The sequence below is a fragment of the Camelus bactrianus genome, chromosome 21 (genome assembly GCF_048773025.1).
Source record: "Camelus bactrianus isolate YW-2024 breed Bactrian camel chromosome 21, ASM4877302v1, whole genome shotgun sequence".
In the NCBI taxonomy this organism is placed as follows: domain Eukaryota; kingdom Metazoa; phylum Chordata; class Mammalia; order Artiodactyla; family Camelidae; genus Camelus; species Camelus bactrianus.
Genome location: NC_133559.1, coordinates 27,960,528 through 27,977,278, shown reverse-complemented (window position 1 = coordinate 27,977,278; position 16,751 = coordinate 27,960,528). Strand labels below are relative to the sequence as shown.

Here is a 16,751-nt window from a genome sequence, read left to right as displayed (position 1 = left end):
GTACATCTTCTACTTTAAATACTGATCTACATGTATCTGACTGACTTACAAATCCGTTGTGCGGATGCTACTATACAGAACTCAAGCAATACCATGTTAACGGACATTTCGATTGTAGCCAATCTTTAATCATAGAACAGTATTGCCATAAACTCTTTGCACTTTGGCTTACTTCTTTCAGGAAAAATTCATAGAAGTGAATCCCTGGGTTAAAAGGCATCAACATTTAAAAAAGCATCACAGTGCTCTACAGAAAGCTTGCTGACTTTCACACTTACACTAGCATGACATATGAGAATCTATTTCCCCATATCCTCACCTATTCTGGGAATTACAGCATGTGTCTTACACTTGTACCAACCAGTATTAGTTTTATTTTTTGTTACGGCAACCTATCATTTTCATTTACATTTTTTTTTTGCCCATTATTCTATCAGGATATTCATCATTCTCACTGATTACTAAGAATTTACTATTTCAGTGCTATTCACTCTTATACAAGTTGCAAGTAATTTTTGTTTGTCCTTTTCAACTCTGTTAAATGCTGCTTAATGCTATTTTATCTTTGTTTCTGCAGTCCAATCTGGTTTCTGCTTGTGACATCCTCCACAAATGGCCTTCCCTATCCTGAGACCTGTCCTACATTATTTTCGTACACACACACACACACACATTCCCCTTCCCATTTTGAAGCTAGTGTCATGCAAATTTAGTTACAGTAGATTTAAAATAATTAAAATTCTTCAGTAATATGTGATAGGAGTGACTAGTATTTTTAACTTTCAGTTTTTCTTGGGTATTCTTTAGCAATTATTTTTCCTAATTAGCTTAGTCTAATTTATCAAGTAATATGTTAAATTTATGTAACTTACTCAGGGAGAACTGACTGACATCTTAAAATAACACAACCACCCACCCAGAAACAGGGCATGGCTCTACATTTCATCAAGTCTTCTATCTGCTGAGACAATTCTCCAGAGATCGGATATCTTGTTTCTGCAAGTCTTATTTAAACGCTTCTTCAAGCATGTTTGGATAGCAAATAACTATGGAAGATGGAGGTAATATCTTCCTCTAGGGTAGGAGGGGGGCTTGTTTCCTAAAACAATGATAAAGCTAGGTGGTAGGTTTGCCAGTAGCCCCCTTGTAAGACTGGGAATTCCCCAAGCTCAAAGTGCCTCAGCTGTGATACAAACCCACTGTGTCCTCAGTATCCACCTGGACCCACGCCACACTGTCCCCCACGGGATTTAGGGACAATGGGGGTACGCCAATGCAAACACAAAGCTCACGCTGCCTGCTATCCCCCGAGTAATAACATCCTTTGCCTCTGATTCATAAGTCTTGTGTCTTCTGCCGGCATCTATGAACCTGCCAGTCTGAACTGTCAGCTTGCAAGCACGGTAAAATCTCAGACTCTTTTAAGAGTTCTTGATGCCATTCTTCAGTAAAAATCTGCTGTATTGTTCTTACAGGTCCTACAAACTACACATTCTTAATTCTGTTATAATTTTTACTATTATAGTCAAATATTTTTCCAATCAAATTCTTTATAATATTTATACCTCATTCCTTTCTATTATATTGCACGTCCCTTTAATTTCTTCTTATTTACTGCATCATATTAAGTATTGTGGTTGACAGTGGACACCTCGGTCTTGTTAACTTAACAGAAGTTCCCCTAGTGCAGGGTATCTCAAACTGTATGTGATGAAGAACTGGCTTTGAGATCCCCCCTTAATCCACTGGGAACAATATTTTTGTAAAGTATTTAAAAAATGAATTGCTAGAAATATGAAACAGAAAAGCATACAAAATACAAGTGCAAATTTTCTACTTATTAGAGTCAACAAATGTACGTTTGCTGTCAAAACTGTTAAGAATTTCCAAATGCTTCATTTCTGTACCTCCCTCCTCACAAACTGTAACAAACACTTTGGGCGGCACCGCCCTAGGGCTTGTTTTTAGAACAGCGCTTACTGTTATTTTTAGAAGATGCCTTTTAGCACGTCAGGAAGTATTTTTCTACTCCATTTCCAAAGTACTTTATTGGTAATAATCATTTAATTTAGTCAAAATTTTTTTAAAGCCTCTATTAAGTTGACCACCGAGTAGATATTTCTCTTCTAAACTCATCATGATGTAGTTAAGAAAGTCTGATTACAAGGTTCTAATTCAAATGTGCTGAATGTCATATAAGATATGGTATGTGCACCACATTACTTTTCTAAAATACAAAACATTCTCAATTTCCAGACCAATCTAACCACGTGGCTTTTTGATTCTTTGATTTTATCTAGGAATCTATAGTATTTACTTTTTTCTTTATTAGACTTGGGATGGACTATTTTATTTCTTTTACAAAGAGAATTCACAATTTTTACTTATCACTTTTACTTTTTTTTTTTCTAACTCAGCAAGATGATTTTGTCATTATTAATTTCTTCCTGTTTTATCTGGTGTATCTTTCTGAGTCGAAACTTATTTTTTCATTCATTTAAAAAACTATTCCTTACATAATAATAAAAGCATTGGATGCTGTTCCTTTGAATAAATGACTATTCCTCTAGCTCTCCAGGGTTTTGATAGACAATGTTATCTAAATAGTCTGTAATTGTAATTCAAAACTTTCATTTAGAACTTAGTGTTCAAATTTCCAAGTGTCTGGAACTTTTTGGTCCCTTTGCTACCTGTTCACATTACCACTTAGTTTACCAATATATACACCAGCATTTCTAATGCTAGACACATTGGGACACTGTGAGATGATGTCTGTCTTGTCTGCTTCCTTCCTTAAAGGTTCCTGTGATATTAATATTGGTACTCCTACTTTATTTTGTATCTCATTTGCCTGTACACTTTGTCTTTACTTTCAATCTTTCTGACTAAAAGATTATTTTATACACATAGCACAGGGCTTGAGGCATGATACCCCCTCCAAGGTTAGGCTGTGGAGACAAAGTATAGCCTAGTCTTGGGACAGCCTTAACAGCAGGTCCCCGGAAATATGCAGTGGTCAGCCCTGGTGTCACAACGCTGACCTGTGTTTCCTCTTTCCACCACCTTGCCCACTCCAGGGCCACAATTCCACTCCACCTATCTACATCAACTTAAAAAATTTCTTCCTCGAGGTTTTTTACTGGGACAACCAACCTCCTATTTTCCAGTGATAGGGAGTATTATGGATTGAATGCCTGTGTCTCCTTAAATTCATATATTGAAACCCTAACATCCAATGTGACAGTACTAGGAGCTGGGGCCTATGGGAGGTAATTAGGCCATGAGGTGGAGCCCCCCTAATTGGGTATAGTGCCCCTATTAAAAATAAAGCAGAGAGCTCTCTCACCAGATACTGAATCAGACAGAACTTTGAGCTTACACCTCCCAGCCTACAGATTGTGTGAGAAATAAGTTTCTCTTGTTTATAAGCCACCAATCTACTATACTTTGTTACAGCAGCCCTAACTAACACAGGGAAGATTTCCTTTTTTTTTTACATTTATTCATCAATTAAGATTTAAGGTGCAGGAAAGGGTATTAAAAGTGTGTCACTGTGTATAACCTTGGCTCTGCCTAAGGAACACTTAATAAAACAAGAAAATGTTTACGATGTTAAACGAAAAAAGGAGGTTATAAAATAGTAAATGCAATAATGTGTACCATCATGTTAAAATACACTTTTAAATATCTAAATAAAAATACAAAGACTTTAGCAACACTGGCAATACAATAGTTCATTTATGTCATCTTTTTGTAATCTTTGTTTCCAAAATTTCTGCAATCAACATGTACTAATTACTGTAAAAAACACTTTTTTTTAATTCTAGAACTTACAGTTAGTAAAACACAAACTACTGATAGATAAGCGAGTAGATAATCCAAACAAGGAAGTTAAAAATAACACTTAGAAGAAAGAAACTTATTAATAACTAAAGAAATACAAATGAAAAGATAAAACATTTAGAAGAGACCTATTAATACTAAATACAAATTAAAACATACTATCTTTATCTCTCAAATTAACAAATAATTTTTTAAAAAGAGCACCAAAAATACTAACTCTGTTGATATAAGTGATACACTGAAATGTAAAATGGTTCAAGAATTCTGATAATCTTGCAATATCACATTAAGAATTTATAATATTCAACATATACTCACCTACTGATTGGTGTGACCAACCCCCCGCCCAAAACAGGTGGCAATATAGGTTCACTATTTCAGAGAGCATATTGTTCCTATGAATAAATCAAACAAAATCCCCATCAAAACCCAAAAAGATTTTCATCTAATAGAAGGAAGCAACGCCAGAAAGACTGCTCACTATACATAATTCAAAAATTCAAGTTTAAGGAAAGAATTGCACAGGGAACTTTCATGAATTCTCACGGTAGTCACTCTGTCTTTTGGAATGCCTGTTTAAAGTTGATCTATTGAGATTAAAGGTCTTATTCAAGATGAAGGAATATATGGCTCCCTGTCAAGTAATAACAGAAGATTAATTATGATTTAGCCTAAGGAAATGTTGAGAATTGATACATTCATTACAAAAAGATACAAGTACCAATACCTGACAGAATGCAAAGCTCACAGAGCAGGATGGACAAAGGATGGGATAACGACAGGATGGAATACTTAGACTTAAGGGTATGGGACCACACCCTACTAAGTGAAGGGATGATGAAAAAGTTAAGCAGCAGTGGGAAAGACAGGAAGAACATCAAGAAAAATGGGTGCTCGAGAAGACAAAGGAAGAGTGTGTAGAGACGGCACAATAAAGCTGAATGCTGATTAGGCAAGGGGAGTAAAGGAGTATTCAGTTTACACTAAGAACATTTTTCTTGGTACGGCAAAAAATACCACGAGCAAAAATTAAGATATAAAGGACAAACTGGGGGAAAATACTTGTGACATATCACAGATGAAGGGTTAATACAGCTAACTGCAAATAACTTAAAAACAAAGATCAAGAATTCAACAGAAAAAGGGGTTAGCTGTAAGAACAAGTTCATTGAAAATACATGGGACTTAAATGCCAAAAGATCTTCAACTTTATTCAGAATAAAAGAAAGGCAAATTAAAGGTACACTGACATTTCTACAACAGATGGACAAAAATCCAGCGGTGGTGATGTTGCAGACCCAGGTTTCTCTACCCTGACACCACCACTTTGGCCACTTAATTTCTTGTGGGGGACTGTCCTGAACAGGATATTGTTTAGCAATATCCTTAGCCTCTACCCACTAGATGCCAGTAGCAACCCTCCTCCCCCTTGGTCAAAGATGCATCTAGATATTGCCAATTGTCCCCTGTGGTGGGGGGCAAAATTGCCCCTTGTTGAGAACCACTGCTGGTAGAAATGCAAAATAATACAACCTTATCCTATGGAGAGAGAAAATGGTAACTGCTTGCAAGCTCACATATGCAGAAAACAAGGTCCTACTGTACAGCACAGGGAACTATATTCAGTATCTGGTAATAACCTATAATGAAAAAGAATGTGGAAAAGAACATATACACATACATGTATAACTGAATCACTACACTGTACACCAGAAACTAACACAGCATTGTAAATTAACAACTATACTTCAACTAAGAAAAAAAAATCACATATGCATATATCCTTTGATCCAGCAGTCTCATTTCAAGGAATCTCTCCCATAGGGAGACTAGCAAAAATACAATACATATGCATAATATATAGGCTATTCATTTCAGCATTATAGGTAACAGTAAAAAGAAACAGGAATCCACCTATAAAGGCTAGTTGAATAAACTATGGTACTATGAAAGTAAAAAACAGGTAGGTAAAGAAAAAAGTGTACACAATAAAATAGTGTTAAGAAAGAGTTGAGATAAGGGATATTAATATACACATTATTTGCTTATAATGAGAAAAAGGAAGGTTGACCAAAGACTAAAAAAACAAAAACAGAAAACTAGAAGACTGAAAAAAGGATGGAGAAGGCAGAGACAGAAGCCAGACTTTTCTAAGTTTTGTTAACATCAAAACTATGTAAATATTTCATATAATTATTTAATTTTAAAAAGCCAATCCCTAAAAATCAAAAGCAAAATGAAACAAATGAACTCGAGTACAGAGATGATAGTATAATGACCAAGATAAATTATTTCAAACTTTAAAGGGCAGTAATTTATATGTCTGTAAGTGAGACATACCCTAAATATGATAAGAACTACAAAAAAATTTAAATTTTTCAGTAATCGTATTATTGGTGGTAGCACTGGAATTTATAGTGTGGGTCTGTTGTATGTATATTTGGGGACATTTAGGAAACCATACTTAACTTTTTTTTTTAGGTTTGATAATAGAATTGCTGTTTTTTTTTTTAAAAGAATCATCTTTTAGAGATACAAACTGCAATAGTAACAGGTGAATGACAGATGTCTGGGATTTGCTGCAAAATAATCTAGAAGAAGGTAGACAGAAACTAGAGATGAATCATGATTGGCCATGTTGAAAAGTACTGCAACTGGATTATGGGAACACAGGGATTCACAATATTATTCGTATTCTTACTTTGATACATGTTTGACATTTTGCACAATAAAAAACTTAAGTATCCTCTGCACTTATAAACAGGTAATCTTGGGCAAGTGCCATCTGCAGAGTGAAAGAGCAAGTGAAGTGGACACAAACAGAGCCTGGCAGGGATGGGGAGGTGAGATAAAGATGGCAGCTCAAAGTAGAGATTGGCTTGTGCTGTAATTAGTATTTCTCCAAATTCATCCATTCCTCCTTCATTCATTTAACCAAAAAACTTTTAAGTGCCTGCTATATGGGCCAGGAACTATTCTAGATGCTAAGGACACAGCAATGAACTAAAATCAGAAAAAAAAATCCCCTGCACTCATGAATTTACATTCTAATATGAGGATCAAGGGGGAAAACAGTAGAAGAGGGTTTTTCGATCTTAGTACGACTGACATTTTGGGCTGGATAACTGCTGTAGGAGGCGATCCTGTGCTTGCAGGATGTTGAGCAGTATGGCTGGCCTCTACCTACTAGATGTCAATGTAGCCGCCACCCACTTCCAGTTCTAACAACAAAATACAAAAATATTTTCACATATTGCCAAATGTCCCTGGGGGACAAAATCACCTCCAGCTGATTTTTGTCAACTGGGCTTTAAGCTAATTTAACTAAGTGCCATGGAGAAAAATGAAACAGCGAAAGGAGGTAAGAAGTACCAGGGTAGCAGATTTGCAATTTCAAACAGGATGGCTGGGGAAGAGCAATCTAGGCAGAAAGAATAGTTAAGCACAAAAGTCTTGAGGTGGAAAAGGTGCTGGCCTATTTGAGGAACTGCAAGAAGGCCAGTGTCGCTGGAAGAAGTGAGGGAGAAAATAGGAAATGCATACTCAAAGCATTCAATGGGAAAGATCTGAATGTGCTAAAATGCTGTTATGAAAAAACTGAGAATAGTGTATCGTTTCTGGTAGGGCCAAGTAAGCTTCTACTAGACTGATCCTCCTACAGGTAACAAACTCTAGGAAAACAAATACAAAAACAAAAATACACATGAAGTCACTACGACTACATGCAGGCACTAAAAAGTGAACAAAAGCTGGCAGATTCTAGAAGGAACTTGAAATGAGAAAGCAAGAAATAGCAAGGATGTAATTTTTGTTTATTATGCCTTGTAGCCTGAAGGAAGATCAGGTGAGGCAGCTAAAACGCAACAGAATACCTAGTCTTTCTGGCCTGAAGAATCAGAAGATAAAAATTTGGGGAAACCAAAGCTGCTACAAAGTGAGAAGGGAATCCTGGAAAGGAAAGGAGGAAGCTCAAATTCTGTGTATAAACTCCCCAAATCTCTGGTTAACCCTTGAACTACATATATACAGGAAAAATTCGAAGACTCCTTAACATAGGATCAGAAAACGGAAGTGTGATCTAAGCTGTTACTCAAAAAATGGTGTTTGCAGTTTGAGTCCAAATTAACTACTCGACAATACAACAACAAAAGAAATACTCTTTGGAGGAATAATATTATTTAATCTCTACAAGGTAATATTCACAATGCCCAGCATATAATCCAAAATTACTTGACATACAAAGAGGAAAAACCTCAAGAGAAAGCACAATCAACAGAGCCCAATCCTGAAATGGCCCAGGTGTTAGAATTAGCAGTCAAGGATTTTAAAGCAGCTATTATAACCATGCTCAATGACATAAAACAAACTCACATTCATCTTATAAACATATTCTTACAATAAATGAAAAAGAAATGCCACCAGAAATATAGAAGAAATTGATTCTCTTCAATATATGGTGAATATATATATGCACACACACATATAATCATCCAGTCTGAAGAGCAGAGAGAAAGGAAAAAAATGAGACAGCCTCAAGGACCTTTGGGATAATATAAAAGGTTTAACATACATAACATGAAAGTCCCAGAAAAGAAGAGAAAAACTGAAGAAACATTTAAAAAAAAAAATAGCCAAAAGTTTCCCAAATTTGGTGAAGGACTTAAAAATACACAGTCAAAAATCTCAGCAAACCGCAAGCATTATTAGTACAAAGAAAACCACACCTAGTTACATCACAATCAAACTTCTGGAAACCAAAGATAAAGAAAAAAATGGAAGCAACCAAATAAAACACATTTCGTACAGGAAGAACTGATATGATTATTGCTGACTTCTCATCAGACAACAATGCAAGTAAGATAACAATGGAAAATTAAACTGCTGAAAGAAACTGGCACCTCAGAATTCTACATCCAGTGCAAAATAATATTCAAGACAGAAGATAAAGTAAAAATACTTTAACATAAAAGAAATTTAAGAGAATTTGTCACTGGCAAACCTATACTACAAGAGAGGGGAAAAGGCTAAAACAGATAGAGCAAATACCAAATGTTTTCAAATATTTGGAAGATATTTGCAACATTCCTTTCACAGCAGAAGGAATCTTCAAGGTCATCTTGTCCAATCCCTCCATTTCAACCAATGTAACTGAAAATTCTAAAGTTATCTTGTGGTACAATATACTAGGAAAGTAAATCTCTTAATTTCTGGATAAAAGCAATGGAAGAAAATAAAACATTTTTACCTTTATAAGCAAGTCAGAATACAAAAACTCAGTAAAAAATGTTAAAATTAATATATTATTCCCAAGGTTTTACTGGATCTTTAACGTAATACATAAAAGGATCTACTTAAATCATAATGTGAATCCTTCTATAATGTCAAATACCTCTTATTTTTATGAAACTTAGTATTTTCATTTTTTTAATGATAAAGCTTATTTCTTAAAAACAGTACCAAAAAGGGGTCTTTGTTGCATATTCACAATTAAAATAATCATGATCTCAAAAACACAAGGATGACATTCCAATGCACTAAATATTACCTTTTCAAAGCTAAGCGTCAACGGGAGAAAACATTGTATTCTACTAATTTTACTAACGTCACTAATTTTTACTAATGTTAAATTGTTACTAATTTTTATATTCTGTTTAAAATGTTATCTTTGGAAGTACACAAAACAATAGGAAAAATGTGAAAAATCAGCTTATGAACGAATGAAATATATAAAACCGTAAGACACACAGACTAAAGGACTCTCCCAAGCCCACAAGTCAGGTACATAATGAGAATGAAATCCAAACCTTCAGGAACTCTTCCTAGTTCTCTGTGAAAACAAGATGCCAAGGTTCACTAAGGAACACATTAACACGTTATCTGAAAGCAACAGTGAAGAATGATCACCCTGGGCCTCCTTCACACTGGATGAGCATAATTGCACAATGCATGTCTCAAGCGCTCGGCCATACTTACCCCAACCGCTGGGACTTCTTCACTCTTTACTTCATTAATTCGAACCAAATAGTTAACGAAGTCTCTGGCCGCATTGCTCTGGGCATCTTTTTTATTGGTGGAATTGCCCATGCCAGTGTAATTGTATCCCTCCACTCGGACCTTTGACAGTCAAGAGAAAAATACATTAAGAAATTGACCTGGGTAATTCAAAGATTTAAAAATTCATAATTCACTAGTCCCTTAAGGGATAATAGTTAACTTAGAGATATACCCTGTAAACACACTGAAAATAACAGCTAAAAGAATTCATGGATTGTCTTATAAAGAAGCTTGAATCATGTTGGCCAATGATAAGCTAATCCAAGAAAAAGAATGCTAATTTACACGGCTCAGATACTTTCTTCTCATGTAACAGAATGTTCCACATTAAAATTTTATGAGACCCAAGAACAAGCTCTATATTTGTATTTATCCTAAAGCACTTTGACTTGAAGCAAACAAGAGCTGATCTACTTTCTACCAGAGTTATGAACAGCTGACCCACCTTTTCTAATCTGCACTACTGGTACGGTGGGAGCTATGGGAGATTCATGTTCTAATGAGAATAATTTACCTATCAGATTGTTTCAAGTTAATGCTCACTTGAAAATGATTTACACACTCAGGGCTGACAGCCAAGAAGGCAGAGTAGAGGGAACCGGACCTCAACTGCTCCCAGGAACACCAAAATCACAACTAACCACAGAACACCCATCAATAAAAAAGACGGGAACCTACCAGAAAAGATCTTCCATAACTAAAGACATAAAGAAGGCACCTCAACGAGATGGGTAGAAGGGGCAGACTCAGGACATAATCAAATCCCACACCCACCGCCTGCCAAGCAGCAACCCACAAACGAGAATGATTATATCACTGAGGTTCCCCAACAGGAGTGAGAGCTCCGAGTCCCACAGCAGACTCCCCAGCTCGGGGGTCCGGCATCGGGAAGAGGAGCCCCCAGAGCATTTGGCTTCGTAGGCCAGCAGAGTTTAATTGCAGGAGCTCCACAGTACTGGGGGAAAGAGAGACTTCACTGTAAAAGGACGCCCACAAAATCTCACACTCGGCAGGCCAGGGGCAAAAGCAGTAACTTCGTAGGAGGCTTGGCCAAACCTACCTGTTCGTCTTGGAGGGTCTCCTGGGGAGGCAGCTGTGGCTCACTCTGGGGACACAGACACAGTGGCAGACATACTGGAGAGTGTTTATGTGCATGAACTCTCCTGGAGGCTGACACCTTGCTTGGGTCATTAGCACCGAGACCTGGCCCCATTCAACAGCCTGTGGGATCCAGTGCTGGAACGCCTCAGGCTGAACAACTAACTAGGTGGGGGCACATTCCCCTCCAACAGCACACAAGCTGCCCAAAGACTTCCTGAGCCCTTAAATAGATAGATCACTATTCCAAAACCTCATGGTAACCACAAACCAAAAACCTCTAATGGACATACACACCAAAAAGAAAAAGGAATCCATACGTAACACTATATAGATAGGCACCAAATCACAAGAGAACAAAAGGGACATTTTCAAACTCATTCTATGAGGCCACCATCACCCTGATACCAAAACCAAAGATATCACAAAAAAAGAAAGTTACAGGCCAATCTCACTTACGAACACAGATGCAACATTTCTCAACAAAATGCCAGGAAACCAACTCCAAATGCATTAAAAGGATGGTACACCATGATCAAGTGGGATTTATCCCAGGGATGCAAGGATTTTTCAATAACCACAAATCAATCAGTGTGACATACCACATTAACAAACTGAAGAATAAGAACCATATGATCATCTCAACAGATGCAGAAAAACCTTCTGATAAAATTCAATATTCATTTATGATAAAAACTCTCCGGAAAGTGGGCACAGATGGAACATACCTCAACATAATAAAGGCCATATATGACAAACCCACAACTAACATACTCAACAGTGAAAAGCTGAAAGCATTTCCTCTAAGATCAGGAATAAGACAAGAATGCTCACTCTTGCCACTTTCATTCAACATAGTTCTGGAAGTCCTAGCCACAGCAATTAGAAAAGAAAAATAAATAAAAGGAATCTAAATTGGAAAAGACGTAAAACTGTCACTGTCTGCAGATGACATGATACTATACATAGAAAATCCTAAAGATGCTATCAGAAAACTACTAGGGCTCATTAGTGAATTCAGTAAAGTTGCAGGATACAATAGTAATATACAGAAATCTGTTGCATTTCTACACACTAACAATGAAATAGCAGAAAAAGAAATTAAGGAAAATTTTATTTACCATTTCATCAAAAATAAAATACCTAGGAATAAACCTATCTAAGGAGGCAAAAGACTTGTACTCTGAAAACTGTAAGATGCTGATGGAAGAAACTGAAGATGACACAAACAGATGGAAAGATACCATGTTCTTGGATTGGAAGAATCAATGTTAAAATGGCCATATCACCCAGGCAATATACAAATTCAATGCAAACCCTATCCAATTATCAATGACATTTTTCACAGAACTGGAACAAAAAAAGTTATAATTTGAATGGAAACACAAAAGATCCTGAATAGTCAAAATAATCTTGAGAAAGAATTATGCTCCCTGACTTCATACTACAAAGTTACCATAATCAAAACAGTATGGTTCTGGCACAAAAACAGACACAAAGATCAGTGAAACAGAATGGAAAGCCCAGAAATAAACCCATGCATTTAAGACAAGGAGAAAAGAACAGTGTCTTCAATAAGTGGTGCTGGGAAAACTGGACAGCTACATGTAAAAGAATGAGGTTAGAACATTCTCTAACACTATAGAAAATAAATTCAAAATGGATTAAAGACTTAAATGTAACACTCTAAAACTCCTAAAAGGAAAAACACAGGCAGAACACTCTTTAACATAAATCGCAGCTATATTTTTTTGGATCTATTTCCTAGAGTATTAGAAATGAAAGAAAAATAAATAAATGGGACCTCATGAAAGCTTTTGCATAGCAAAGAAAACCATAAACAAAATGAAGAGACAGTCTACAGAACAGGAGAAAGTATTTGCAAACGATGCCACCGACAAGGATTAATTTCCAAAATATATGAACAGCTCACACAGCTCAATATCAAGAAGACAAACAAGCCCATCAAAAAAATGGGCAGAAGACCTAAATGAACATTTCTCCAAAGAAGACACAGATAGCTAACAGGCACATGAGAAGATGCTCAACACTGCTAATTATTAGACAAATGCAAATAAAACCTACAATGAGGTATCACCTCACACCAGTCAGAATGTCCATCATTAAATGTCTACAAATAATAAATGATGGAGAAGGTGTGGAGAAAAAACCCTCCTACACTGTTGGTGGGAATGTAAACTTGTGCAGCCACTATAGAGAACAGTATGGAGATTCCTTTGAGAACTGACAGTAGAGTTACCATATGATCTAGCAATCCCACTGCTGGGCATATATCTGGAGAAAACTCTAATTCAAAATGATACATGCACCCCAATGTTTGCTTATGGCAGCACAGCACTATTAACAATGCCAAGACATGGAAACAACCCAAGTGTCCATCAACATATGAATGGATAAGGAAGGTATAGTGTATATACACAACGGAATATTAGTCATAAAAAAAGAATGAAATAATGCCATTTGCAGCAACATGGATAGACCTAGAGATTATCATACTAAAGTGAAGTCAGAGAAAGACAAATATATCACTTACATGCTGAATTTACAAAAAAAAACCCAAAAAACAAAATACAAAAAAAACCAAATGAACTTATTTACAAGTAAGTTGTAAGAAATGGACTCACATAGAAAACTATGGTTATCAAAGGGGAAGAGGTGGGAGAGATAAATTTAGGAGTTTATATAAAATAGATAAATAAGACAAGGTCCTACTGTGTAGCACAGGAAACTACATTCAGTGTCTTGTAATAACCTATAATGGAAAAGAATCAAAAAAAGAATGTATGTATATATAACTGACTCACTTTCCTGGACATGGGAAACTAACACAACATTGTAAGTCAACTATGCTTCTATATGTATGTATTATATATATGTATATACACAGATATATATAAAATCCATACTCAGTTGACTCTAAGGGAGATAATCCTAGATAACCTGGATGGGCCTGATTCAATCAGTTGAAAGACCTTAAGAGGAGAGCTGTGGTTCCCCAAAAGCAGAAATTTTACCTATAGAAAGTAGGTTCAGCCCAGCCTGCCCTCCCTGACCACCCAGCCAAACATACCCAGCCAAACCCCACAATCATGTGAGACCCTTGCAATAAATCTATTAAAAAAAAAAAAAAAAGATTTACAATGAAATAGAATAGCAGGCAAGTCACAATAAACAAAATTCTCCATCATACAACACATTAACATTTTCAAACAGAAAACACTCTTCTAATAAGCCTCAAAAGTCACATAAATGTAAATGGTATTTTTTTAGTACCTCGCACATGAACTTCTGCCTGTTTTTGTTCCCCACTGCTCTAATTTCATAGGTTGGGGTCATCTTCCTTTTGCCACACCAGGCATACAGGAAATTTTTAACATCACCCATGATTCAAATCTTCTTCAGACCTAAGAAAGAAAACAAGTTAGTTAAAAACAGCATTATTTACAAGAACAAACATTGTTAATTACCAATCTGGAAATAACCAATAACTGGAATTCACCGGAAATCTAGGTTAAGTACAGGATATTCTATCCTGCTGCTATCAACACTGCCTATGAAGAAATTTTAATGGCATAATTGGAAGGTCTATGATGTAAGAAAAAGCAGGACACAAAACTGTATGATTTGAACTACACAGTAAGTACACATACATAAATCAAGACTGGAGAAGAAACATTCCCTCCCATCCAAATGGTTATCCTTGAGTAACTACACGTGATTTTTATATTTTTTTAAAAAAACATTTTACTTAATGTTCTACTTTTTACAAGACACACTTTATGTATTTTAACTAATTTAATCCTCATAACGATAGATAACATTATATATGGTAGATTCTACTATATCATCTTTTTTACGGGGGAAGAAACTAGAGCACAGAAAGTTTAAGTAACTTTTCCAAGTCACCCACTGTGAAGGCCTCAATTCAAACACAAACTAGTATATTAAGAAATGGTCACGAATCATTTTGTATATAAATCCAATAGTTTATCCTCACTTGGATTATGTCTCTTAGTAGACTGTCCTCAAAGTTGTAGGCAATATTATATTAGTAAGTCCAAATAAATATTAAGTATTCAGTACTTAAACTGAAAATAGTAATCAGTTAACTTAAATATTTTGTACCAAGTCTCTCCTTTGGATCTCGTTATTTATTAAAATTTGAGGATATTACGTTTTCTTGAAATGCAACATGCCACAATTGTTGGCACTCTCCCTCTAATCCAGTTCATACGACAGCAAAAGATGGCACTTAAGTTTAAATTACAAACAAGGTATTTGGGACCAAATTTAGAACCAGAGAAAATATGCTATAAATTTAGTTTGCTGTGATGTCAGAAGAAACCCCACTGCTAGCACTGTCTGTGTCTCTTGTTAATGTCTAGAGCATTTTGTTAGCACCTAAGTTGTGTCATCGAACTGGACCCTAGTATAAAGTTTATTCTTCAGTCATAGGTTAACCCTGGGGACCATTCTATTAAGAATCTATGGAAAGCTGAATATCTATTTACAAATTCCAACCCTAAATAATTGATTTAAAAAACAAGCCCTCAGAGTGAATGACTAACATGAAACATGAAGAACTACACTATCAAATTCCTTCCTCCCGGGGTAGTCTCAGCTAACTCCATAATATTAAATATCAACAATATGCTAATGATGTTCAAATATGTACCGAAGGTTTAGTCTTTTTTCTTTATGCTCCAAAATCAAGTTCATCCAACTGCAGCACAAAAGTACCCATTTGAATACCTAACTTGGAATCTCAGTTAAATTAGAATTTTAAATTTCCTCCCCAAACCTGTACCTCTTCCCGACAATCCCAGTAATTCCCATCTCCTAAATGGCACCACCACCCACCAAGTTATGCAAGTCACAGCTTGGGATTTATCCAGTCCCTTGTCGACTGAAACAAATACGCAGCCTGAAAATTGAGAGTTGTTTTATTTGGCGGGGGGACTCGAGCCCGGGATGACAGCCTCTCAGAGCGCTCTGAGGGACTGCTCCAAAGAGATAGGGGAGGAGCTAGGATATATAGGAGTTTTACAACAAAGACCAGGTAGTCTGAACATTAAAAGATTAGTTTTTAACTGAAGAAAACCAGACATTTCAAGTTAAAAATTTAGCGCTTCTCTATGTATGGGAGAGAGCAAACTTTTGGGCTCACTGAATTCATTCCTTTGACAAGCATCTAGCTATCTAGGGCCAGTATCCTGTCCTTTCTTACTGTGAGTCCCCTCAGAGTGCACCACTGTGAGTGGCTGCAAAGGCTGGGCTGCAGGCTTGTCCTCACTGGGGGTTGGCGGCAGTGGCTGCTGACTTGATGGCTTCAGCATTCTTTGTTAACCGATATGGCTTGCAGGATTTTTCATTCACACCCTAAAGATCGTTCTCCATAGCCATCTGCTGTAGAGCCCTTATTAAGTGCATTATTATTATCATTCCCTTTTTACAGAAGAGTAATCTGAGACAAAGAATAACTTGCCCCAGGAGACAGAGCTCCTTATTGGGAGACCCAGAATTTCAAGCCAGGTAGTCCTGATCTACCGTGCACTTCTGCCTCCAAAACATCATCCAATCCATTCGCTTCTCTCCATTTCCCCTGCCACCACCACCGCACACCTGCAGAAAAACAATAACGCCCTAAGCAATTCCCACACTCTGGCTACACTACCTCCATTCTTCTCGCCACATTCCAGTCACATGGCCTTTTTTCGGTTTCCTTCCGATCTCGG

General features: G+C 36.5%; 1 protein-coding gene across 2 annotated transcripts in view; it reads right to left on the bottom strand.

Moving 5' to 3' along the window:
* DHX9 (DExH-box helicase 9) overlaps nucleotides 1-16,751 on the bottom strand; it is a 52,542-nt gene that overhangs the window by 34,521 nt on the left and 1,270 nt on the right. For both annotated transcript variants that reach the window (XM_074349916.1, XM_074349918.1), the window contains exons 2-3: nucleotides 14,290-14,420; nucleotides 9,817-9,957 (exon numbers count right to left, since the gene is read on the bottom strand). In XM_074349916.1, the coding sequence (XP_074206017.1) occupies nucleotides 9,817-9,957; nucleotides 14,290-14,400 (252 nt within the window). In that variant the 5' untranslated portion in view covers nucleotides 14,401-14,420. The remainder of the gene's footprint in view (nucleotides 1-9,816; nucleotides 9,958-14,289; nucleotides 14,421-16,751) is intronic.